Genomic DNA, 27368 nt, shown 5'->3' on the forward strand with positions numbered 1-27368 from the left:
GAATTTGTAACTGCTCTTATTCCAAAGTCTAGCTCTTCAAATTATGCCTTTGGTGATGCCTTTCAACCTCACAGTTTGAATTAATCCACACAGCTCTTACTTTCTGAGAAGAATTTTTGAAAGTTTTTTCTATATCTTCACAATGGTCATTCGACTTGATGAACCTGCATAGGTTAACCATGACAAGGACAGGACAGGCTGGCTCCCAGGCAAGAGTTTGTGTTGATGGGTTATAAACAATATTGTCCCATAGCACCTGTGTATCTGTGCACAAAGAGAGAAGGGAAGCATTATTCAAAATGTCCAGGACAGAATCAACACAGTTTATAAGTCTGGTACCTCTACATGTGCTTTAGACCAAAATCTTGGACTTAACACAATAAAACAGTTTTTAGCCCACACTTTTTTCTATTTGTCTGGTAAAAAATTACTTTCATATGTGTGCAAATAAGACAATTCCTTTTTCTGTTTTGCTGTTTCTTTCTGAGCTGTCATCTCAGACCAATTTCTGATATTGCTGGAATATTTGTGTGAATAATTTCCTGTTAAGCATAGAACTCATATATAGTTAACTTTCTCCTTTTTCAACTCCTTGCTCCCTCCTTTAAGTTGGGTATTGGACACCCTCAAATGTCTCCTTGAAGCCCTCTTCTCACACTATTTCTAAGCTGACCTTTTATTCTTTCTGCCCAGTTTGCGTGCCACTTTAAAAAATGAGGGAAATGACTAGGAAGCTACTTGGTGTTTTTGTTGGCATAAACTTGGTGAATTATTTGGTCTGAAAGTAAGTTATTTCATCTACCCACAGTAAAGCAAACCAATATGATTATTTCCTTGAAGTTTTGCAATACGTTATTTTCAGTGTAGATTAATTTAAACTATGACATACTAATGGGGCTGCTGAAAGTCACTCCTATAAAGAGTAAGCACGCAGTACTTGCCATTTTCAAAGGGGCAGAGTTGTATCCTCCTTGCATCTGGAAGTGCCAGCCAACCCTACAACCAAACGGTGGACATCACTTAAGGCTTGTCAGAGACACACATTTTTAACATTTCAGGTAGAATGTGACAGAAAATTTTCCTGCCAAAGATAAGGATGCTATGTTTGTTAGAAAGCTTTGGAAGTCATTTTTTAAAGAAGTTTTGCACCATTTTTTTATTTTGTTGTTCATCATTAGGGGCATTGAACTAAGGTGATCCCTTCTAAAACTATATTCCTATTTCTAAGTTGTATATTTGGTCCAATTTCATTTAGAAAATCTTCCAGTTTGATTTTCATTAAGTTTCTTACAGTGTCATTACTTTCTAGGGAAATCAAAACATTCAATAATCATAATATAAGATCTCCTGGCCTGGGCAATGGTAAAGGATGCATCCTTAAAATCTGAAGACTTAGACTTAACCCAATCTTCAAGTATATGTGCATGGCTGCTGCTATGCCCTATTTATTTAGATTCATGTGCAAATGTTTCTGTTATTTGGAGTTCCCATCTGTTTGCTCAACAATCCTGTTGCAGAATTTTCTGAGTATACACTGAGAGAAATAAATTTTTTCTAGTGATCTCATATTTTTAGAGTGGAAAGAAAAAATTCCCTAGACAAGAATTTGTGGTTCAGCTTGCCTATTTGGTATGTGATTTTAGTTCCCACAATGTACACAGCTAAGTGTCACTAAAGTGCCCAAATTACTGTCACAGTAGCCTTATGAAGACCTAGCCAGTGTAGCCAGTGGAATCTACAGTGCAGTCCAGCACATCCCAATAGGATAGGCCATCTACCTTTGGACAGCTGAGCAACTGACTGTATTAATTAGATCTCCATTGACTTTAAGAGTTTGTTCACCCGATTCAAATGTAGGTATCAGTATTTGGATATCTACATTTAGGTATCTTAATCTGCAACATAAATCCAACTACAAATTCAGTGAGAAAACCAGGTTAACACAGCATCTTTCTATGTTATCAGGATAATTTTAAATTTGTTTGGGACCTTTTATTCCTTGTATGAAAGACATTCCAAAATCTTACTTCTGAGGTTATTATAAAAATCTGTAACTATCCTGAATATATTAATGGAATGAAGTTTATCCCCATTCATTCTCATTGCAAGAATGGCTTTTGTTTAAAACATATCTTATTTTTCCTTATAAGTGACCCTTCTGGTCTGTACTTACACAGCAAACATAATTTCTCTTTGCATGTGTTTTACCAGGCTAATGGAAACATGGTATTTGAATCTCCTGTGTAAAAGCCTCTTCATTCCCCAATCACTACAATTTTTTATCTGCATCTTTCTTCTGAATTAATCTTTCTTGAATATGGATACAATTATTCCGTACAGTATTTCAAAGAAGGCCTTGCCCATCCTTTCCTGTTAGCTTGGAATAATCTAACTCACTAGACTTTTGTTCATGTTTACATGTTGACATCATGGAAGCAAGTTAGTTAATTACCCTGTGATCAACTGTTTCACCCAGATCTTTTTTCTCCCACTGTTGTTTCTAAATGAGGACTCACATCTTACAGCAAGAATTCTTTTTATCAGAGCAAGTGATCAACTTGCACTTCATACTTTACACTTCATCATCCTTCAATTATGTCACATATGGAGATCTCTAGTCTCTTCCAATCACCCTAACCCTCTTCCATTTTGATTATAGGTCCCAACTGTGTTCTAGGAAATCCCCATGTCATGCATTTTGTCCCCATGACATTGATGAAAACATTTATATGAGAATGACTCTAAGTGTCATCCTTAAATAACTTCCCTACCAGAACAGGCCCATCCAACACTTGCTGAGTTAGCCCTGCAGCCAGGTATTATCTACCACACAAATCTTGCTTTCACTCTCAGTTTCCTCAATTCCTGTTTTAGTCTCTCATGCAATACTATATCAAATGCTGCTGACATTCAGTCAGATTAAGTCTTCTATCTTCTCATTGTTTATAAAAAACCAGTCAAAATAATATTACACAACACATTCCATCAATTATTATAAATTTTGTCCTATTTTCTTCTGATTTCTTTAATTAGAATTTACTTAAAAAAATATCTTCCTTGCATTTAGGAATTTCTAAGGTCAAAAAAAGCCTTAGTCAAAAACTTGGGTCTAGAGCCTTTTTCTTCAGGTTTTTCCTCCTTTCTTAGCACAAATGCCTGATAAAATTTCTTCAATCAGAAACACAAATATATACTAAATTCCAGACTGTATTACCTCAATGCAAAGACAAGGGAGTAGCTGAGAATATTTCAGAGAAACGGATTTAAAAGATTCCTTTCCTTTTATCTGAAATGAAAAAGATGGTCATAAATCCAGGACAGTAAATTTCTTTTAATGAAGCTAAATTACAGATATAGATTAGATATAGATATAGAGGATACAGATATAGATAAATATAGACAGAGATTATATAGATATAGATTGTGTAGGTGATATAGCTATAGATATAGACATAGATGGCATTTCCTGTAGCTATAACCTTAATGAGCATTGCCACCTGCAAGGCAGCCCTCCCCAGTTCCCCAAAGCACCAGCAGTTTAACTCACCACAGCAAGTGCCCCAACATCTTCACAGGTGAACCATTTGTGGCACAGGCGAACATAATAATCTTGATCTCTGGGAAAGTTGGATACATTCACTGTTACAATTTTCCTTGCCCTGTCTAAATTATAATCTAATTTTCCAGCTGAAAAAAATAAAATAAAATCAAGAATGAAATTATTACATCTGTTTCTTTATAACTTTATTATTTCTATTTTATCTATTTATAAAAAGTACAGAATATATTTCATAACTTGATGGAGATGAAAATCAACAGCTATAGAATCTTACCTAAAATATTTGAAATTATTATTACTTTATACCCTAATAATCCTCTCTTTTTTATGATATATAATTTTGATTCAACATTAATTAGCTTAGCACTTGTAATACTTGAGAGGCCAATACACCTACCAATTTTACCTCAACCTTAGTACTTGGAATCTTATGTAGTTTATGTACAAATATATGAATATACACACTAATGCTACTATAAGGGCCGAGCATCCCAAGATGGTAATTTTCTTACATAGAGAATATGTGCAACTATGATAGACAAGTGTAATATGTGGAAGGAATATTTTTTATACATATATTCACAGGTATAGCAGTTTGGCAAATCAATTTCAATCTACTTATGAGGTCTGTCAATTAGACAAAACATAAAACCAGCAATCCAAAGTGCACTAAAAGTCTGCAAATCTATTTCCAAAAGCTTAGAAATCAAATAGAATATCAAAACCTTTACCTCCCATGTAGCATTTTCACAGAAATATATTTCCAGAACATTACCATGTACCATTTCAATAGAAATACATTTCCAGAACATTACCTATCAACTACATGGTAATTATAAGTAGTGGTAGTTGGAAAATTTTTTTTTCTTCCTGCTCATTTAAGTATGAAAACATGTCATTGTATAGGTCACCAGAAATATCTCAGAGCTCTAAGTTGCATAGGAGATCAGCTCACCTGAACAAGCTGGAATATATTTTCCCACATCACTGTTTCTGCAGTCTGGAAGGTAGAAGGCAGAGTCTGTTTCAGAGCTGCTTTATTCATATAACTGTGTAAACAAACTGCCAAATTATCCAGTAGACTCCCAGCAGGAAATCTCTCTCATCCCTCTTTTTAAGGGCAGACTTGCGTACATTTTTAGATAAACAGCAAAAAAGATAAGTACTCTTCCCACACACAGAGATTATATCACAATATACCTTAAGGACCTATCTCCCCTGTCTGGGGTTTCTACTGGGAAGCCTCATCAGCAGTTAAGGCTGCAGTTGAGGATATAGCACCACACTTCTTTACCCAGAACCCAACAATAATTTGAGTAATAATATTAAATTTTGTTACTTTTTCCTCGAAACACAACTCCTGTTGTTTATCAGGCTCGTTTCTCTGTTATCAATAATTCTGGTTTTTTGCTATTCTGACTCTGGCCTTTGAAAGAAACATCCTACCTAGCTCCTAGGGAGCTTACCAGAATTAGAAGCCAGGCAACACTTTCAGAATATCTGGTATTTTTATCTCCAAAACTTAACTCTTAAGAACATTAAAACAACTTCTCATGTGTTGCTTTCAGCCCTCCTTGCATAACACAGTATTGGAGCAGCACTTTACTCTAATTTGCCCACAGAGTCCTTTTCCACCAAGAAATATTTCCTATTTTCATTTGTTCACTCACCCTTGTAATGTGTCTTAAAACTGGGCTGGGAAACCTTGTTTCCTCCCCTCTTTGTTCACAAATTACTTATATATAATTCAACAGTCAATCAGGACTGATAAGAAAATTAAAGGCTTTTTAAGCACAGAAAGGCCTTACTTGTACCCAAGTATCAAACCATACAGCAGGGATGACACTGAGGGGCAAGAGCAAGAACCATCTACCCATGGGCTCTGGAGATGTGAAGGCAGTAAAATCCCAGCCTGGGATTGAACAAGGGGTCTCATGTCATTTTTTTTTGCTTTTTCCTTCTCTGGCCATGCTGTATCTTGGTTGGACCACAGTGGTTGGACCATCTATTTTTGTATGCACATGGCATAATTTGTATAAAATTCATGGGCACTTCACCTCAAAAACATGGAAAAATGCTACCTAACCTTTTCCAGTTACATGTAAACAGGCTATAGAATAGGTATTTAATGAAAGTAAAAATAGATTTCTATAGACTTTGTTATTAAGCTTTCCCCAGCTTCTGAAGCCACCCCTGGGCCACCCCTGCAGAAAAGCAGAAGTTCTGTCTGAGGCACAGAGAACAGACAGGGCTGAACCTGCAGGCAGAGAAAGAGCAGTGCCAATCACCTAAAGGGCAACAGGGAGAAATGCATAGTGTAAATTCAGTTTTCCACATACCTTTAGACATAAACTCTGGGTTTTATATCAAGACCTTTACTTGCTAACAAAAAAAAATCATTGAAACATAAGCTAAGACTGGTCCTGGCATACATGAGCTACCATCAGTTAGGTCAGTGTGTCAGGTCATATCCCAGAATGTGATTTGGATGTGCTTTTGCCTTTGAAGGGTTTTTTTGGTTGGTTGGGTGGTTGGTTGGTTGGTTGGTTTGGGTTTTTATATTTTACGAGATATTTCTTGAAAAGCATCTGATTTAAGATGTTTCCTACCTTCAACATAGTATTGCTGACTCAGCTTGACTTCACAGTAATGTGGTACAGTTTTCATGGTCACATAGATGTGTTGTGCTACATTGACTTCAAGGCAATTGTATTGTACCTGTACCTGTTTAAAACATTGATAAAATTGAGTTTACATATGACTTCCAGATACAGAAAAACCTTTGGTTACGATATTCAAGAAAAAAATATTCTTTGTTCAGATATATTTACATTTAAAAGCAAAATTAAGCAGTCAATAAGGTAGCAGTAGGAATGTAAAAGAAGCAGATACAACTTGATAAAAGGATTTCAAGGAGTATAATTATTTCTTGTTGCTATCACCTTCACTTTTAGAAATCCAAATATCTACAAGATATCAAATAATGCTAAAAGCATAAAAATATCAAAAGCCCCAGTATATATGCATTTTACAAGCACAAACATTTGCAGAATGGAAAAAAAGTCTGGAGTTTTTAAGTCTTAAAAAAGTGTTTAAATATTTAATGGCTACTTAAGAAAATGCATTAATTACAATAACAGTTTATGAAACAGAACATCATTTAAGAAACAAAAGTTGAGGTCCAGTTATAGCAGATCATTCCCTCACTGCTATCAGTTAACTATTAAATTCCTTGCAGGTTTTCATGTTGGATAGTCTCCCATCTGGTAAAAGGCATTTGGAGGGTAAAAGATGTCTTATGTTACCATTTTAGTCAATGAACTGAAACTAGGAAAATTTCATTCAATATGTTTGTTGATTTTTGGCTATAAATTTGCCTTACTTTAAAAACTACTGGTTGCTGACTGGTGGCCCTGCATTGCCCATAGGGATGGATGTTCCATCATCAAGAGACACCAAGTGCAAACTGCAGCTGCAGTTTGGGGGAACTTTGTTCCACACCTGCAATCAGTGTAACATTGTACAAAGCACATGAAGCAACACCTTGTGTACAGGATTAGTAACCATTGTCCACCAGTAACTGCAAAAATTCATGCCTTTCAAACAGTTGGTCAAGGGTGGTTCTTTTTTTTCCTCACTTGCAAATTTTAGCAACAAATACTTCCCCTTAACAGATACTGCCCTTTACAAGGGCTTAGGACAGATGAGCACAAGTGCTTAGGCACCTGTCTGTCTTCTAGATGTGTAAACTCCAGAGATATAGTTTGACTGAAGTAACTTGCACTTAAAATCTCTGTAGCATTGCTCTTCCTAGACACTGGAGTCAGAAAAGCTTCCACACAATTTGGAGGGCACAAAAAGAAAGCTAGCAGGACTGGTATGAAAATTAGGCTCTGCAGAGACAGGTTCCCTTGTCAAAAGGTAAGAAGAAGTACAAAGATGGTGGAAAATTGAATTTATATGTTGTAAAAGGGAATTTTGTTGTGGAGTTTCATTTGGCTATGCTGAAGCATATGTTTCATTGCAGTTTTCCACAAAGTCAATAAGAAAAAAAATAAGAGCGATGCAAAAGATTTTTTTTTTCAAAGCCTTGTAAATGTTTAAATGAAAAATTACTCCATCCAAAAAAAGGAGTTTACCTTCTTTCCATTAAGCATCTTGCTTTTTTTCCTAGTGAATCTCACATTTATGCATTGAGATTGCTGTGTGTCCAGTGAAAAAGAACATATTTCCAGCCCACGGACATTCTCTGAAATGAGTTAGGAACAGATTGCAAGAATATAATTTAAGCATCTTTAAGATCAAAAACATAAATTAAAATACACCATATCATAAGCTTTCCTTCAAAGTGAAAGCACATGTATCTCTGTTAAAAAAGAGACATTATATGTAACTCACACACAGGAGTGAAGCAACTAGGAAATATCTAAATGGTAACATATGAAGCACATGAATGGCAAGGTGATAGTAAAAACAGACTATGCACAGGAAGTTCATGTACTTTCATTTTCTTGCAGTGCAGAACTGTAACTTCAGATGAATAAACGGTTTCTCCTTCTGTAGGGGCAGTCACTCATGTTCAGAGATAGAATTAGTGTGTGTGCCTGCATGGATGTCAGAACAAGAAAGAAAAGGGCAGCTGTGTGCTTGGGACACAGGCAGAGGACAAATTACATGTGTTATATTGGAAGCCAGAATTCATTATCTCAGTTCTCATTCACTTGAGAAGGGTCACAACTTCATCCTAGTAAAATGCTTTCACAAAAATATTTTTCTGAGAACATTACATGAAAACAGCTTGGTCCCAAATATTACAATATGGAACAAATTTTGGTGAACGGCAATAAACAGAAAGTGAACAGAAAGGGCTCAGCAGCAAAGCTGATTCCTACCATCCAGACTCAGTGTTCCTTTAATGTTTAAATGAAGAGAGCATGGGCTTCCTTGGACACATTTCATCACTGTTGAGATCTTCATGCTTTTCAGTACCATAGAAGATAAAGATGCAGGAGCATCATGGCAGAAGCTGTTAAAAATGCCACCTGCAAATGCAAACAAAAGGACAGAGAAAACTCATTGCACGCAGGATGTCTGGGGGAGAGCAAGCACTAGAGGGGAAGTTCCAGCACTCCTGAAATCAGTAAGAAAGTGACCAGCAAAGCCAGTATTTTACCTAAGACTTTCACACAGCAAACATGGCTATGTAGGGGGTTGGAATAAATTTCTGGCCTTAGGGAAATGTTAACCCACAAGAGGAAGTAATCACACTTCTAACTTCTAAGGTTAGCAGAACACACCTAGACTAATACTGGTTTTAATTAATAAAATCTGCTTGATCATGGCTAAACTAATAGTTTATATCAACGTTTTTCAAAACTATTACCTGTATATCATGAGCACTCTCATAATAGTACTTTAATTTTAAGACTTTCTGATGGTCTCCATTGCTGTAAAAATTTCACTTTCACACAAGAGGGCACCATTGCATTCCTAGTCATGGAAGAGTACCTTGTACCTACGGGTTTTCCTTCTGCTTTAGACCAGAACAAGAGCAGAATAAATATTATCCAGGCCTTCTTCAAGGCACAGAACACAGTAATCAATAGGCACAGAACACAGCTACTATATCTTCTTCTATTTCCCTGTGTTCCAAAGCCTTAGGAAATGGGCTTGCAGAGCTGAAACTGTAGGCTTGTATAAAAGGAAAAAAATAGTCTTATGACCCCAAACCTCATCAGTTAGCATATTTCATCTCTTTCTACTTCTCAGTCTGCCCTACACAGAAATCAGTTATTTATTTATTAAATTATATTGGTACAGTGGATTTAATCCCCAATGTATTCCTTGGGTTTCTCTACTTCACATACATTGTTTGCAGTCCCAAAAACTAGTAATTCAAGAAACTATCAGAACAAATAATCAGGGAATTAGGTTTTGTCCCTTGGCCTTGTGGTATGCAATGCAGCACAGCTCTTTTTAGCTGTAACTATGTAACTACTATTTCTTTTAAATATTTTCCAGCCTTCTCCCTTTCATACACAGCATGAAAGTTAAAAACTACCCAAGTAAAAAAAGTGGTTTATTGACCATTCTCCTTCCCCCAGCGAGAGGCTAGAAGAACAAAAACAAAACAAAAGAAACAACAAAAAAAATTGATTCATATCATTCACTTGTTCAAAATGCTCCTAGAAGGACTTCAACAAGTACGGCAAAAGGTATGGAAGTATGAAACAGTGGTGCCACAATACTGTGCTTGCCATAAAATTCAGGATAGCACTCTTAATAGAATCATCAGGAAAGGGCACATCCCTCAATGTCAAGCCAAGAACTGTTGTCAAGTGTGGATGCTCATTGACTCACATGGATTGACATCCACAGTTCTCAGAGAGGAAAGGTATGGTGAAGGAGGAAAGACAAAGCTTATCCTTACTTATTCTTCCAACCCTTCCAGTGAAGGAAAGTGCTCTAACTTCAAAGACTGATGGTGTATTAACCTGAACAGGACTTCTTCCCGTCTTATGAGATCTTCATTTTCCCACTGTCCAGTTGCAGCTGAAGGCCATTGTCAAAGATCAGATACTGATACTGCAGGATGTGAAGACAGGCTGACAAAAATGTAGCACCTTCACTTAAATCTGTTAGGCCTTAAGTGCCCTCACACCTGGTATCAGGAGAAATAAGTCCTGTGTGATACATATCACATACACACAGTCAGAAGAGACAAACCCTTCACACCCAAATCTCCACACTCTTAGCCTGGTTTTGTGTCACTGAGCATATTTTGGAGGCAACAGGACATGCTGATAAGAACCAAGTGGAAAAGCATGGGAAAACAAGGATACTTTATTTCAACTGGCAGTAGGTCAACTCTGAATTATCCAATGAAATACTGACAACTAGCGAAGACAATTTATGCAAACCAATGAAAAAACACAGATCATTCAACATACACACATAAGGCTTTAAAAGCAGTTGGAGTACCTTGACTTTTGAAGAATTTGTAAACATTTCCAGAGATGAGACAGCCCTCAGAAGTACAGCGCACATCAGTTGGATATGAACACTATATTCCATGTTCCAAGAATGGGTGGTGTAATAATCCTGAAGGTATCTCAGGATAGAAAGTTATTGCACAACACTTGATTAATCCACCCACAACAAACTGGAAGTTTATCATATTGCAGAATTACTTGGTAATTATTACTATAATGTGATAAGTGATGATTAGTTTGAGCTCTGTCTCTTTGCTCAAAAATATATTTTCCTGACTGCATGGTATGAGATGCAGTTATGGATACCCAGTGGTATCTGGGAGTAACTGTTTCTGCTTAAGGTTTGGTTATTGGTGCAAATTTCTTGTTCCAGGCTTATAATCTCACCCACTGCCATGTCTGTATAGAAATTATTTAAGGGGAGGGCAATGTTTGTAGACATATGTAGATAGATGGATGGATAGACGGATGGATAGATGGATGGATAGATGGATATTCAGAGTAGACAGGTCTTTACAAAGCATTCTGTTTGGGTGTATTTGACCTTATTTTTTAGGGGGTGGGGGGAGGAAAGTGTCATGACTTAGTTGAATTTTCTCCTTAGCTGTTACAGCCTGACATATGATATCATCAGATGTCCCAAGGTTGGAACTATCTCATGAAAATTCTAAATCAACCTGGGTGCATTACTGACATGGGATCAGCATCAGACAGACGCACAAACACTCTGCTGTCCCATCAACAGAGACACAGTTCTCCTTGATCACAGTTTATACTTTCAAACTGAGAACAAATATGTTATGCACTGAATAACATGAAATTATGCTTCCACTTTGGACTTTTTTCCATTAATTTTATGATAGATTTTGAGAATTGCAAAACATGCTGCAAAACTCATTAGTAATAATTTAAATGGATCATATCATGCATGAGGATACTAGCACTGGATTACAGTAAATGCATGATACAAGGATGACCTGACAGAAAATAATTTTCATTGTATAAATCATCACAGTATGAGACTCATTTCTGACTAATTCTTCAGTAAACTCCTACTTTATTATCTTTTAATCCCCTCTTAAGAGATTTTCTTCTGGAACACACCCCATTTTCCTTTTCACACAAGTAGTTTTATCTATACCGCAGAAGACATAAAGATACATCTTGCTACACAAACCATCTGTTGGGTAAATCTTACCTAAATTTTCTGTTTATGAATAATAGCTGTAATTAGCCCTACATGAGAGAGGGATTGTTGCTTAAATAAAGGGTTCCTTAATTATGGGCACACATAAGCCCAGGCATAAAGAAACCAAGGCTTATTATTCAGCATGTAGACATTTCCTTGTACTTTTGCCATCAGCTCAACCAGCAGATAATTTTTTTAATCTGATGATGCAGCAATCAACCTAGAACTGTCACAACAGCATATCACACCTTATGTACAGTTGGATAATAGAAGCCAGAGCTGAGCAATGGATATGCAAAAGAAATTAATAGATGGATAATTTGAAGCCTCAGGTAAGAAGATGAAATTGGAGAAGAGCATGAAAAAAAAAAAAAGGCAGAGAAAACCAATTAATAACAAGACTGAGACAACACCCAATAGAAAATCCTAACTGTTTTTTTATCTGATATATCTTCCCTACAAGTATTGTAAGAATCTGAGCTACTTAAGGATACTGACAGTGCTAAATCTGTGAGCATCTCTATAGCCTACTAGAATTGCTTCACTGGCACATCAATCAATGAGTATAAATTACAGTAGTTTTTCAAACCTATTTGCATATGATTTACCACAGTATCTGTTGCATCTGTTCATTAGGATGATTCAACAAAATTCGTCAGCAAAGTAGATATGCTGTCCTACAATAACCACGTGGTGCACTTCAGTTAATAAGTACCAAAATTCCCTACTTGTAAGTACTTACAGCAATTATGAAATTGATTAAATTTTAGACTGACAGCCTCTCTTTCACAAGAGATTGCAATGCACAGTAAATTAAAAGGGTTTCATGGTTATGTGTTCAGAAAACATTTCAAACTTTTAGAGATATTGAACAACGCTGTGACATATTGTGCCAAATACATTTTCTGAAAAGGATTTTTTTTTTAAATCATTGATCCTTTGATATCCATGTATGGATACATTACAGTGAATTTCAAATACTACAGTAGTTCTGCAGCTATCTAACAGTCCAGAAGAACAGGAGGAAGAAGGCAGAGTCAAAGTCACACTGCCAAATACTACTGAGGTGGTGGTTGCAGATTTTAGGAAATATCTTTTTGTTGCTGTTAAAAGAAATTACTACTGCAAAAGTCCTCTACTATAAAGTTAAGTTATTTTAAGGTAATTTTATATCAAATAACAAATATTTTAAAAAATAATATAGAAAAGGAAGTATGCAAAGGAGTATACACCCACTGTTGCACAAGTGAATTAGGATGAAGACAAAAAATGTTTTTTCATCACCCCTCTGAGGCTGAGTCATTCTACGTGTTACTTGTGTTGAAGACAGCTGATAAATTATTTTCAGACAACACTGAAAAACCTACAACCAGCTGCATGTATATCATCTTCAAAGATATGGATCTTTAGTTTACAAACCCTTCATCGCCCTTCCAGATGAGTGAAATATCTAGCTTATCTGACATGCGTCATCTGCATGTCCCTGCATCAGGGCTTGGACCAGCTGACTCCCAGAAGCCCCTTTAACTTCAGCCAGGCTGTGCTCTGAGCAACTTCAGCAGTCAACAGAGAGTGACAACCCCCCTTGCCTCTCTCCCAGCATAGAAATCCCCTTGTCCTAAAATGGATGGAATGAATCACCACCTCGTGGTACCTTGGAGTCTCCGCTATCTAGATCTGCGTTTGTGTAACACCCAGCAGAGATTTTAACTCATAACCAACAGAATTACGGCCATTCTTCCCTTTGAGAACAGGTTGAAGGGCTTGATTTTCTCAGCCTGTACTGCTCAAGGGTGTGAAGGCATGCTTCAGCTAGCAAAGCAAGGGTCAACACCCCTGTTTCTTCCTCTACCTTCCACACAGTTTGTGCAACTAGCAGCTCAGCTGCCTAATCCTAACAAGATTCATTTACAATCCCTGAACCAGCCACCAAAGGTTCTGCTGACTGGCAGAAGACGAGATTTTTTCTGGTGGGACTTTTAACTGCATCCTTTCCATACACATATTCTTTCTCTCTATCTCAACACAATCCCATAAATGCCATGCATTCTGAGTAAGGATTAGTGCCAGCTGGCATTCAGATCATGCCCCATCAGCATCTCACATGCCTGAGCTCCGCATTGGATCTTCCCCCTGTCTATGCACTCACTGCCACATGGATTCAGGAAAGGCTCTGTGGACACCAGTAGTGCTCAGAGCTGAGCCTCCAGCTAGGACAGTCCTCTCAAGGGAGACTGACTGTCCTCTGAGTGGGGACTAGGACTGTCCTTTCAGTGGGGACTATGACTGTCTTCTCAGGGGGGACTGTTTGCAGGGCAGCTGCCTTGTACTTCCCTGCAAATGAGTGTGTGCACTGGAGGAATGACTGATGGAGGCTTCAGAGGTCAGGTAATTCAAGTCCCTCTATTGTTACTGTAGGCAATATCAATAATGAGTAGAAGCAATAAAAACATGTAAAATGACTTCGCAAACTCTCTTTCCTTCACTATGGTAAGGAAAACTATAATTGCCATTGTCATTATTAACCTAATAATTGTCATTATTAGCCTAATATTTATCAAAACCTACCAATTTCCAATCTTTTTTATGAAAGAACTGATGGTAAATACCCTGTCATGACAGTGATTTGATGTCACTAGGATAATGGATTTAATATCTTTAATAAATTATCTTTAAAAACAAACATAGTAAAAATGTAAATTATGTATACTCACCAGAAGGTTTGCTTTTACAGTGAATCCCCTGCAAACAGAAACAAAATATTTTAAAATTTGAGGTAATAATAAAAATAAATATTGTTCAATCATGGTACACAAGTAAACATACCTTAAACAGATAAACATATTCATAGTTCACAACAGAAAAAATTTTTAAGATTAAAAAAATTATTTTCCAATACAGTGAAAAAGCACATCAGTGCTGCATATGACAGCCTGATACATATGGGGACACAAGATCAGCATTTTCCTCATTTTCATGTATTTCTACTGAGGTGTGTAATTGTTTTAACAAGTATAAGAGTTCCATCAAATAAAGACATTATTTTATCAGGTACTACCATTCCTACTGACCAAGAATTCATGCATTATTTCATTAAACTCTACAATGGATTTGTTCATACCAGGGCAAAGAAACCCAACGATTTTATAATGGAAGATATCTAGAGCATTATTGAATATAAATTATTTTTAGAAGATCCTAATAGAAAGGAAGCATTATAGCACTTGCAAATGAAATAAGACTTTTTATTTCAGACATGAAGACTGAAAATTAAATTACTCAGCCACAGTACTTATTGTGTTCAAGGGAGAGTGCCTTTGTAAGAGGCAAAGTGAACCTCGCATTGAGATTTTAACATGCTTCCAGCTATCTTTCAGACAGACTACATCCATTTTCTCAGTAAAATAAACATTTAACCACACACTAAAATTTTGTAGAGTACAAAAATAACAAATTTTACTTTGAGTGCTATGCATGACATTCTAAAGAAAGGCTATTCCACAGCCAGCCAATACTGTTTGCTGCTGTTCTGGCATGGTCCTTATACCAGTATTCTTTTGCATACAGAATATATGTTCCCATGTTCTTTCCCTTAAAAGCAGTGTCATGTTGACAGAGATATTTTTATCACACCCACAAAAGTAGCAGGCAGCGCCTTGTCTCCTCTGCTCTCAATTGGGACGGCAGCTCTCAGTGCTTTTAAAACGTTTTAGGATCTTGTCAACAAACCAACAATCTGTTAGGTCTAGAGCCAGCAAAAGTCTTCTGGTGGACATTTAGAAGTTCTTTAATTGAAACACAGAAGCTACACCCGGGCAAGCATTAGCACATCATAAAATAACTATTGCTTGGTTTTCCAGGAGGCCTTCATCCACAGGGAATCCTGTGCTCCTCAGAAATAAAGCTGTGGAGCAAAACCATGTTATTACTGCAGGTGAGAAATGGCAGCATATTTGCTCCCCCGTGGCAGCTCCCTGGGGTACATGAGCAGTGTGTCCTGTCCTTCATGACAGCTTTTTATTTGAGCTAAATAAGCTCCTTAAAGGAGGCAGTTAGAAAACCAGTGACCACTGTCTAACCTGCATCAGTTCCATTCTTCTGTCCTTTTGGCAGTTCTATTTTTTAATAATCACTTTTGGACATAAGTTGTCGTCTTTTACTATTGACAATTTGGCACTATGACTCAAAAAAGTGCAAATGCATAAAAGGTGGTATTTTAAACCTCATTTTATAATAAGACAGACGTGGTCATATACTGTCATACACTAAAGATTGAAAAAATTATTTGTGATATTGTTAAAGATATTGGTTTGGCTGCTTCTATAGTATAATAATTGACACTCAAATTAGGACCTGTTGCAACAGACAAGGGGTAATGGTTTTAAATTAAAAGAGAGTAGATTTAGATCAGATGTAAGTAAGAAAATGTCTTACAGTGAGGGTGGTGGAAACATTCAAGGCCAGGTTGGATGGGGCTCTGAGCACTCTGATCCAGTTGGAGCTATACAGTTAGAGCTCACTGTAGGGGACTAGATGACCTTTAAAGCTCCCTTCCAGCCCAAACCATTTTATGATTCTATAAAGTATACTAAATTTCTTCACATAACTGTTCTAAAACTGGGATACTTCTCCTTCAAAGGTTTTATAATTTCCTCAAATCCCCAGGAAAACTGAAAACAGTAACTGATAAGACCTAATTTCTGCTGTATCATAAAAATACTAGTTATTTATTAATTATTTCTGAAAGGAACTGCTGGATCAACTAATTTCTCAGTCATTACTTACTGGAAGAAATTAACCTTTCATGAGGCTGATCATTCAGCAAATTACTTCCATATTTTTTACTTCCTATTTTTCAGCCAGACTGTTGAAAATATTTTGGTTTAGGTGGCTGGAACGAGTTCCCAATTGCCAGTCAAAATTTCTTAGAACAGCATCTTTAACTTCTCTAATCATTCTTTCTGGTTATAACCTTAGTGCAAAAAATATATTTAAAAAAATCAAGATCACACTGAATTAAAGAACAAAAAATCTCAGAAATATCACAGGATTCAGCCTTTTGGTTAGAGAAGGTCATCCCCCTTTCATGACACCTGAAAACTGAAAACTGAATGTAAAATAATTAAATTACATATATTGCAGGGGGAAAACTAAAACACCCACTTCTGTGGGCTATGGCATGATAAAGAAATTCTCTTATACCTTATTCTCTTATACACCTTTTAGTCTACCCTAATCAATTATTGGTTTTCACTATTGCATAGAGGAATCCTATTATCTGAACTCTTACATTTATTTTCTTGTCCTTTCCACAGGAAAGAAAGAAGCATCCTTCTGAGACTTTTGAACTAGTAGGGAGATGTTTAGTCATTCTTGGGCACTTGGTTGTGTTCTGGGTGAGGAGTTGTTGGGAAGGTTTACATAAATAATCAAATATTTGCACGAACACTTGCCAGTTACAGCAATATTTGTTCACAGCCCAATTTCTTATTTTTTTAAGAAGTGTTTCTTTTTATTGTACAATACCAAGTGGGTGGGGATGGTATTTTCTTTTATAATCACTTTGCAAAACAGTCCAAAGAGACCATTTGTCTGAAAGAATAACTCAAATGAATTAACCAAGTTCCTCTCCCACTTTCTATATCTTTTGTTTTCAGGAATTTTCAGTGATGAGTGCAATAAAAAAACATAACACACTAAAACAGGAATGGAAATTTTCTTCTCCTTTTACAAATGCCTAGGGCATCTTTTATGCAAAACTAAGATCCTGAACTCCTATACAGGGAGAATCTTTGATTCATATCTTCTTTGGCAAAGAGCCTAAGTAAAATATACTTACACAATGAACAAACAGTTAGGGATTTTCCCATTTCTCTGGGGTTTTTCCCATTTGTGGTATTACTCAACTGTAGCTAGAGGTTATCTGAACAGACACCACCAGCATGCAGCATTCTGAATAGAAGATGTGGTGCCAACTTTTTAGCTAGCACAGCAACTTCTCCTCAGTCTAAGACAATTGTAATATCCCATTGTTCTAACAACTGCAGAGAAGAGAGTGAGATCAGCAGAGGAAGACTTGGATTAGGGGCACAGAAAGTGTTTGCATGAATTAAAATTGCCAAGAAAAAGAAACAAAGATCAAATCTGCTTCCCATTTCCTCTCATATCTTCAGGCACTAAATCAAGTGGAGAATTGTGGAAATTCTTCCCTGGATGTTCTGTCATGCAGGAAAGAGTCTGAGGAAAATTTGAGTTCACAGTCTACCTGTTAATTCTCTTGTACTCGTTCATAGAAGAGCTGCTGGCAACTCTTCCACAACTCTATAAGGAATAGTAAGAAGCCTGAAAATTCCTTAAAATGTATTCTTTGCTTGAGACCAGGTTGTCAGACATTTTAACATTCATTCATTAAGACACCTACATTAGTCAGTGAATGTAGAATCCTCCCTTTTGAGCAATGCTTACTGGCAAAGCTATTAGCTACATTTCTATTTTAGGTTCAGTTGCCAGAGAAGGCAGAGAGAAAGGAACATGACCATACTCTGATGTTTCCCTCTATTCCAACAATCTATATTCTTTAACCACCATTAAAAGCAAGCATGGGATTCTATGTACTTTTACAACACAGGGAAACGGTGGGTTTGCAATAATTGATGTTCAAATTGTAGCCAAAAGGCCAATAAAGATGATTAATCTGAACATGTTATTTTTTGATTTCCAATTGAGAGGAGATGCTCTGCAAAATCCATCTTATTCTGCACACAAATACAAAGGATGTCCCAGATCACTGGGTATAGTCCCCTGATAACCACAGGTACCATATAATCTAATCCCTTTCAAAAACTGGTGAAGCATCATTTTAAAATCAGTCAGGCTTTCATGTGCAGTGCTGAGAGAGCCAAGGCTATTCCAGAAGATCTGTTGTCTGCTAGCACCAAACCTTTTCATTTCTTACATGACCACAATGGTTAGATTCCAGTGGCTTCTGATTGCACTCATTATCTTTTCACTTAAATAGATGCTTTCCACCCTGGAATTTACTTTTCATTTATATGCAACAAGTAATATACCTTTTCTCAGCTCTTTTGTGAGACTGTAAAAGCCAAGCTCTTTTACTCCTCTCCTCTAATAAACCAGATTTTCCTTCTTACCATCACCCTTCTTAGCAGCTTCTCCTGCTTTAACATATCTGTTCAAATGGAGTGACCAGAACCACACATAGCTGTGAGAACACTGGGGTTCATTTTGTGCCTTGTAAAGTTTTATTGACCTGTCTCAGTTGGCAACACCACAATCATCCTCCACCACAGAAGGGGAGCTACTTACCCCTGCTGTGTAAACAATCCAGCAGCAGCTTTCCTCTCTTCAGCTGCTCACCCATTCAGTTCACACTGGGAGGAGCCTGCAGAGGCTGGTTCATTAGAGTCCTCAATGATTTCTCATGGCCCCTAGTAAAAAACCTGGCCTGCCAGTGTGATCTCAATCACCTCCATAAGGAAAAGTTCTTTGAGCAGTGGACAGCCACAGTCAGAGTTATATGCATCTCCACCATTCAAGAACATTGGATGGAAACAGAGAAGATTCAGAGCTCTAGCTGTATCAAAAGCTCCACAGACCATCAAGAAATCACTGTAATTCCTTTCAGAGACAGTCAGCCCCAGAAACTATCTAGGGAATACTTCATGGAGGGAAATAACTGAGTGAGTATGTTTTAGCTTTTTCCAGACCTATTTTCATAGATAAAGGCCATAATGCCTTTACAATTTACGCATCATTGATGCTGATGGGGACTGGAACCTCACAGAACTTTTCTCACTATGTTCTTAGAAAGCTCACTGCTGTATTTATCTTACCAAATGTATGGAAACAGAATTCTTTACAGTAAAAGAAAGCACAGTGACAACATAATGATTCCTGTCCCACTGAAAGAAGACTTAACTAAATCATGGTCAAGTATTTATACAAAAAATTGAAAGTGGGTGAAAAGGAAAAATAATAGACCTCCAAAACACACTGAGAAATTGAATTAAATTGTGGTTACATTTACCCAGAACCAGAGAAATTGCAATGATTTATATTCTTAATATGAAAATTTAGAACTATTAAAAATTGGTAGTTAGTACTGCTGATACAATGCCCTCAAAAGACCTTTTCTCTAAAGGAGCATCTGTATTTGTTTTGCCATCAAGTGTAATATTCTCATTGCCAAGGTAAAACTATGTTACTAATGACGGTTTTCAATTTTTGGCAAACCACGAGATTGTTCTTCGGCTTTTACTGACAATGTGGTGATCTGATACATGTGAGCAGCATGCAGGGGGATTAGCTAAGCAGGCATAGATGGAAACATTTGGACTGTTATCCATGCAGAAAAGAAATAGGCACCCAAACTCATAGCAAAGCATTATTTTGGACTATTTTAAACTACAAAAACACCTGGATGCTGCTGGATTGTTTTACAGAACGCTAAAAACAAAACATCTGAGTCACGTCTACACATTATCCAGCTTCAGGTCTTTTCTCTGTGTGTTCCAAGTGGAACGGAAAACATCCCATTACATTAGTGCAGTGCTGAATCTGAAAGAGTAATTGCTACTGAGAAGTGGGATATCAAGCTCAGGCTCAGTACAGTGCTAACGAGGTCCTGCACTTTCTGGATGAGAGCTGGCCTGAGTCCAGCAGAGCAAGGTAACATCAGGCCGTGTTAATGCTCTGTTGATGGGCTCTGAGCTCATCAGTGAAACAGCCATGAACAAACAGGGAAGACACGATTGTGTTTACTGAAGATTACTGGACACTCTACAGTATGACTTCACCGGGATCTCAAGCAGAGACTGTTACCAGTTGTCATTGTGCCAACTTCCATTTCACAAGTAAATGCAAAGGTACAGACCCTGTCTTCCTCTACCTGCTCCTTGTCACAAAGCCAACACCTCCATCACAGCTTAGCAGGATGGAGTGCAGGAGTGCAGGAGCATGTGACTAAGACCTTCAGCCCCCTTAGATTTTCATCCTTCTGTTTACCTGCCATTAGTCAGGTATAACAGAGATTTCTGTTTTCCAGGCAGTATGCATTTCCTCCTGCACTGGCTGATGCAGAAGAATCCTGTTCCTATATTTTAACTGCACTGTTCCATATGTTATCAGTACTGCACGTGGCATATAATATCTTCTGGCCCTTGCAGTGGCTACATGGCTGAATCCTTTTCACAGAGTAGAACAACTGGAAGACTTAGAAGCACTTAGAACTCTTGGCAGTGACATATATTTATCCTATAAGAGAATAGCCAGACAAAACAATATTGCTTTGAGGTCTCTCAACTAGGAAGAATATTCCCTGCTTCTAATTTTTTTAAATTAATTTTATTCAAAAGTAATGTTGAGATGCAAAAAAGGGCCTAAATAGAAACTACTTGCTTTTAAATTTATTGGACCAAAGGGAGCTATGACTGCCTGAAATAAAAGCTGCCTGCTCTATTGTATGTTTCAGCTCCAGGACTAGAAGCAGAATTTACTTGAAGCAACAGTATGCGTTAACTTCTTTCTTTTAGAAATTAAAAGAACCAACCAACCAAAAATAAAATAAAAAATTGTCAATCATTTTGATGTCACGTTTCCTACACTATTAACACAAGTTGTTAACAAAACAGAACAGCGTACAATAGGCACAGTAAAATTAAAATGTACTCTGACTGTCAGACCATCAGCTGGTATAAATCAGCACCATCCCAGACTGTCAAAAATTTCAGACTACTCAGCTACATGAAAGGAGAACTAATCTACCAAATCAGCACTTCTAGTATAATAATGAGACAGGGACACTCTGACAGAGCATTAATTATTTCAATTACTTCTGGAGATCTCATACAGTGGATGATAAAATGGAATCATAGAAATGTAGGGTGGAAGGGGTTTCTGAAGGTCACCAAGTCCAGCCTCCTGCTAGAAGCAGTATTGTCACCACCACCAGATCAAGTCAGCAATTATTTTGGTCATTTCTTGAAAAACGCACATTTCACAAGCCCTCCAGACAATCTTGAGGGTTGCTTTGAGGTTAGGATGTTATAATGATTTTTGTAGCACAAAACAGGCTACAAGAAAAAAAGCTCTCTCAGCAAGACTAACAGAACTGAGACTAGCAGTCTCAGAGGTGACTGGAATCAGTGGGCTGTAAGATTGCTATAAAAAAGAACTGAGAAGAAAGAAAAAAACTAGCAAGAATTCAAGTGAAGATTATGAGAAGATACTCTCCAGTACAGAATTGCTCCTCCTGCTGATGGAGACAATAATTATTTCATTTGGAAATATGTATTTTTATTTTTGCCTGAAGACACTTTTCTATTCCAGTTACTGTCTTCTCATTTATCCTAACACTACTGCTCAGCAAAAAGAGGTGATATACTGCAAGGCCTTGTTTTCCAGTGTTCTGGCATACACAGCAAAGCCCTCATGGTTTTGCTCTAGGCAACTATTCTTTTAATATATGTCTAGAGTCAGTCCCAGGAGCAGTGCTCAGTGCTCAGCTGTACACTGTAAAATTTATAAATGAAAAATGCCACGCTGCTCACATCCAGAAATTGTGGAAGACTTTGGTTGGGTGAGACACATTCCACTGATTTGAAGGAACTTTGATGCACGTGGGAATACATTATTTTGCCTATTTTGGTGGGTTGCCCCTGGCTGGATGCCAGGTGCCCACCATAGTGACAGTGCTTCTTGTCACTCCCTTCCACCACTGGACAGGGAATAAAGAATATAACAAAAGGCTCCTGGTTCGAGATAAGGACGAGGAGAGATCACCCAGCAATTGCCATCACGAGCAAAATAGACTCAGCTTGGGGAAATTAGTTTAATTTATTCCCAATTAAAATCAGAGTAAGTTAATGAGAAAATAAAGAACAAACCTTAAAGAACTTCCTCCCACCCATCCCTTCTTCACAGACTCAACTTCACTCCTGATTTGTCCACCTCCTCCCCCTCAGCAGCTGAGGGGAACAAGGAAGGGGGGCTGCAGTCAGTTCATCACACATCACGTCATCATTGTCTCTGCCCTCCTCCCTTCTCAGGGAGAAGACTCCTTATGCTATTCCCCCTTCCCCTGCTCCAGCAAGGGACCCTCCCACAGGAGACAGACCTTCACAAACTTCTCCAAAATGAGTCCTTCCCATGGGCTGCTGTTCTTCATGAACTTTTCCAGAGTGGATCCCTTCCACAAGATGCAGTCCTTCAGGAACAGACTGCTCCAGTGCAATTTCCCCGCAGGGTGACAAGTGCCAGCAAACCTGCTGCAGTGTGGCTCCTCTCTCCACAGGCACAGGTCCTGCCAAGAGCCTGCTCCAGTATGAGCTTCCCACAGGGTCCCAGTCTCCTTAAGGCATTCACCTGCTCCATCAGGGGATAACAGAAAGCTGATATCCCAGAGGATACCATCATCACTGATGGTCTCGACCTTGGTCAGTGGTAGGTCTGGCTTGGAGCTGGCTGGCAGCTTTTTACAGAAGCCACCTCAGCCCAGCTACCAAAACTTCACAAAGCCCACACACCCATGCAAACATCAGCTTTGCCCACGAGAAATGGGTCACATAATTTCCAAGTAAGGCAATTTCTCTGTGAGGATTTTGCGCTAGTGGGTAGTGAAATAAAGCAAAAGTTTTCAGCCATTTTCAAAAGGATTAAGTCAGCCAAATATAAAAGAGAGCTGAAATATAATTTAAGCAAACTGTGGTAATCTCAGCTCAGGACCATGATCTATAATACCCAATGAATTGCCACACAACACGGGAGGCACTTAAGCTTATTAAACACATCCTTTTCTGATCTGAAATAGCCCTGCATGCATGCAATTTGGTGTTTAGTTTGTGACCAGAACAACACTGAATTGACCTTTAGCTCATAGCAGGCACTCATAGTGAGACACATCCACACCACCAGACATAGCAGGTGGCTGGAGTTTTAACAGTAACAGAGTAAAACTAACAAAGCTCAAGCCTCCTTCAAACTGTAGACATCAGAAGAGGAAAGCAGAATATGGGCATTTTCCACCTTTTATACTTCAGCTTTCAAGTTCTTATCTCAAGGGACCACCAGGTTCAACATCCTCCTGAACAGAAGCAGTTCTGAGCTGCCTGTTTGCCACACTGCCTGGTAAATGAGAGGGTTTCCCAGGCCTCCTGTCAGAGTGTACAGAGGGGAAATAGAAGAATGCTGGTCTGAGAGAAGGGAAGACACAGTGAAAATTTTGAGCTGAATTTTTTTGAGTGCTTTCAACATTCACATGGGAGATCTGTTTCCTACTTATATTTTATTCTAAGCAGTGACCAGAAAACAAACCAGAAACTGAAACTTTGAAAGAGTAGCTCTCAACAGCTGCTCCACAAGAGAGCATCTTCTTTGTGGAAGAGAATTTCCACAAAGAAAATTTCGCTCATAACTCAGGTTTGTGGGCTCTAGAGAGTGGAGATCAGACTCACTGGGGGCTTAGCTCTTTCCCTTACCTTTCCTGATGCAGCACCATGCTAAGTATTCAGGTTTCTCATACTGCCCTGACATGACTCTAATGCCTTCTCATGATCTCCACTGAGTCTGTATTTAATAACCTAAAACCACAAGAACACAGCAGCATCACAAAATGGGTGAATGTTGTAGACACTACCGTGAAATGTTGGAGGTACAGGAACTTAAAAATAAAAAATAATTTTCTAACCCTGCCATCATGGATCACAAACTCAGTAAAATTTAGAATAACATAGCACACTTGGCAAAAATTTCTTATAACAATTCCAAGACTTTAGAGGCCACATTTCAGGGTTGAGACTTTCTTCAAAGCAGGACCACATGTTTCTGGGTTTTGCATCTCTGATTAAAATTATGTTTCTCCCTCTTCTCCTTAAACAGAAGAAAATTTCAAATTTAAATAACCATGGAACTACCCCTGATTATATCTCTTCCAGATGAGAAGTCATTTTTAATGCTGACTTTGGTTTTATTCTAGCCTTAGCTTGTTATGTTGTGTAAGGATGTAAGGCCATACAAATGATCCCACAGGACATGGTAGAAGCCATGGTAGTCTCAGATGACTGTCCTGGGAGGGTTCTGCATTCCTGCCTGGTGCCACAGCATCAGTTAAGGAACTGCTCCTATTAAAGACAATGCTAAACATGCCTGATTGGCTCTAAAGTGCTTGCTTGAGTTACAGAAAAATTCTAGCCACAACAAGATGAGGGAAATCTTAGTACATGAAATTTTTTTCAGCTGTATTCCTGAAAATTTTTGAGAAAGAACTTTTTCCTGGCTATTCATATTTGTATTATGGTGTCTGAAAGTCTGAATCCTGCATCAGAAACCCTATACCAGAATCCCAAAATACATGCTCTTGCTCCCCTATCAAGAGCAAGAACAGCCAAAAACACCTTTCCCTGAAAGAATTAGCTGTGGGAGCACATGAGAAATTCAAAACATTTAAGATTTACTGTGTAGAGAAACCCTACTGAAAATATCTAGTGTGTAGTGTAGCTGACACATTTGCAGTTTGAGATAATTGATAGAGAAGCTAGTTAAATATAAATTTGGTAATTAAAGAGAAATAAATTATATCCAATACAAATTAATTATTTGAAATGTTATTACATATGTCTATTTCTCAAAATTTTTACTAATCATAATTTAATGGGGTTAATCATAATTTTGTGGGAGTATGGGGAAGGGGGAAAAATCTCTGTAATAATCACATAGTTTACCTTTTTATAATGTATACTCCTTGTACTGTAGTTGCTAAATTTAGCACAGGGCAATTAAAGGAGGTCTAAGAGAAGGGCTTCTAAAGAAGTAGAATGCTACCAATTTTACAACAGCTAAATAAACCCATCAGTGTTCACTACTTTCATACGTTGCTTTACACTATGCCTCATTTTTAATGATAGCACTTACTGAAAACTACCTATGCCATACATTTGCTTGAAAACTGTATGTGATTTTTAACCTCTAAGTGGAAGAGAAAATAAGCTACAAAGGCAGACTGAATGGTAACACAGATCTGACCATGCTCTAAAAATTATTCTGTTGTATCCCATATAAATATAGTATGTTGAAAATGAGGGAGGAAAACCCCAAAGAACAGATATTACTTATCAAAACTGAGCATGAAGCATCACACTATAATGGTAACTGCAATTATAAAAAATTGTCACAAACAACATCAAAATACAAAAAGCAATGGAGAAAAATCACTGCAGTCACAGAAAAAAGAACAGCATGTCAGGAAGATGAGAAAGTGGGAAAAAGATGAAGGAAGTTTGCATATGTAGGGATAAAGGGGAAAAATAAAACTGGATACAGAAAAATCTTAACTGTAGTAAATTGTATTTCCTGAAAGTTTTTCCAAGAAAAGACCATGAATGTACATCTAGTACTGTACAGTGTTGTTTATGTGATCTCTGAAAATATGCAGACAAGTAGAGGCAATAGCAAGACAAACAGTTGTCCAGAAATTATTGAAATTTACCCCACTTATTCAAAGCAACTCTGTTGAAACATTTCCTTTCAAGAGAAAGACCCACAGGTAATGTGCAAATTAAAACTAAAGCTCTCTTCATTTTTGCTTAGACACTTCCTGAATAAGATTGCATATCCCATACAGCTTTCATGGTGAGTCCTATATTTTGCATGCTGGAAGGACAAGACATGCCATAAAGCAAAACAGGTCTTAGGCTCTGCTAACTGTTCCAAATTATTAAGTCAGATATTGTTTGAAGGACCATCTGTAGATCCCACAAAAGAGAAGAGGATGAATGAATGAAAGCAGAGATACTTGTCTTAGAAAAAAACTCAGTATGACATCTACTGTACATTTCAGCCCTAGGGAGAAAGACCTTTATCTGAAACATATGAGAGCTACTTTAGACATATCTTGGCTATATTTTCTTAGTGTGTGTGGAAATCTCTATAAGCTCCACAGACAATCTATCCCAGTGCTCAGCATCACTGGTTACTGTGATTTTCCAGTCTGTTCATGACCTTAGAAAATTCTGACCCATTGAATTGCTATGGTAGTGCTGTGATGTGTCTGTATCACTACTGAGTATACATTAATTTATTGGGTTCCATGATCATTCCCAGACAAGTTGTTCAGAGTTGGTTTGAAATTTCCTCAGCAACACTGCAGTTTGGGGTATACTTCCTGGTTTGTATTTTTAAGATGGCAAATAATTTTCTAGTTTTCAAAAAATAGCCAATAAATGTTAATCAGGAAAAAATTATAAGAAAATACATTTTTCTGACAGTATGAATACTAAGAAAACATCTGTAACAGGTTGGTATACAAAACCAGGGACCTCTTTTGGGGATAATGGTAATGAAACTCATAGAACTTCAAACGTGGGATCCTGGTTTGAACAACCACCAAGCCACAACACAGCACAGGGAAACTTATGGCTCCCAGAAATCAAATTATTTTTAGGTAGAGATAGGAGGAAACTCCTTTATTAAGTCCAAATCCATCCATCCATCCCTCCCTCCATCAGCAAAGCCTAGCATTTCAATGCTGAGCCAAAAAGCCTGGAGAGCATCCAAACCTATCCCTAGAAAGAAGTCTTTTAAACCTCTTTTGGTTCTTCTCATTTTTGATCATCCC

At 37.6% G+C, this 27368-nt stretch overlaps 1 protein-coding gene across 1 annotated transcript in view; it reads right to left on the reverse strand.

The window, feature by feature from the left end:
• The window catches only part of IL17REL (interleukin 17 receptor E like), a 44628-nt gene that overhangs the window by 11928 nt on the left and 5332 nt on the right, over positions 1 to 27368 (reverse strand). The window contains exons 2-10 of the mRNA XM_084206206.1: positions 14455 to 14482; positions 8452 to 8601; positions 7699 to 7808; positions 6169 to 6283; positions 4515 to 4559; positions 3548 to 3687; positions 3215 to 3286; positions 942 to 996; positions 101 to 264 (exon numbers count right to left, since the gene is read on the reverse strand). Coding sequence (XP_084062332.1) covers positions 101 to 264; positions 942 to 996; positions 3215 to 3286; positions 3548 to 3687; positions 4515 to 4559; positions 6169 to 6283; positions 7699 to 7808; positions 8452 to 8601; positions 14455 to 14482 — 879 coding nt within the window. The remainder of the gene's footprint in view (positions 1 to 100; positions 265 to 941; positions 997 to 3214; positions 3287 to 3547; positions 3688 to 4514; positions 4560 to 6168; positions 6284 to 7698; positions 7809 to 8451; positions 8602 to 14454; positions 14483 to 27368) is intronic.

Source organism: Fringilla coelebs, assembly GCF_963513975.1.
Source record: "Fringilla coelebs genome assembly, chromosome: 5".
Classification (NCBI taxonomy): Eukaryota; Metazoa; Chordata; class Aves; order Passeriformes; family Fringillidae; genus Fringilla; species Fringilla coelebs.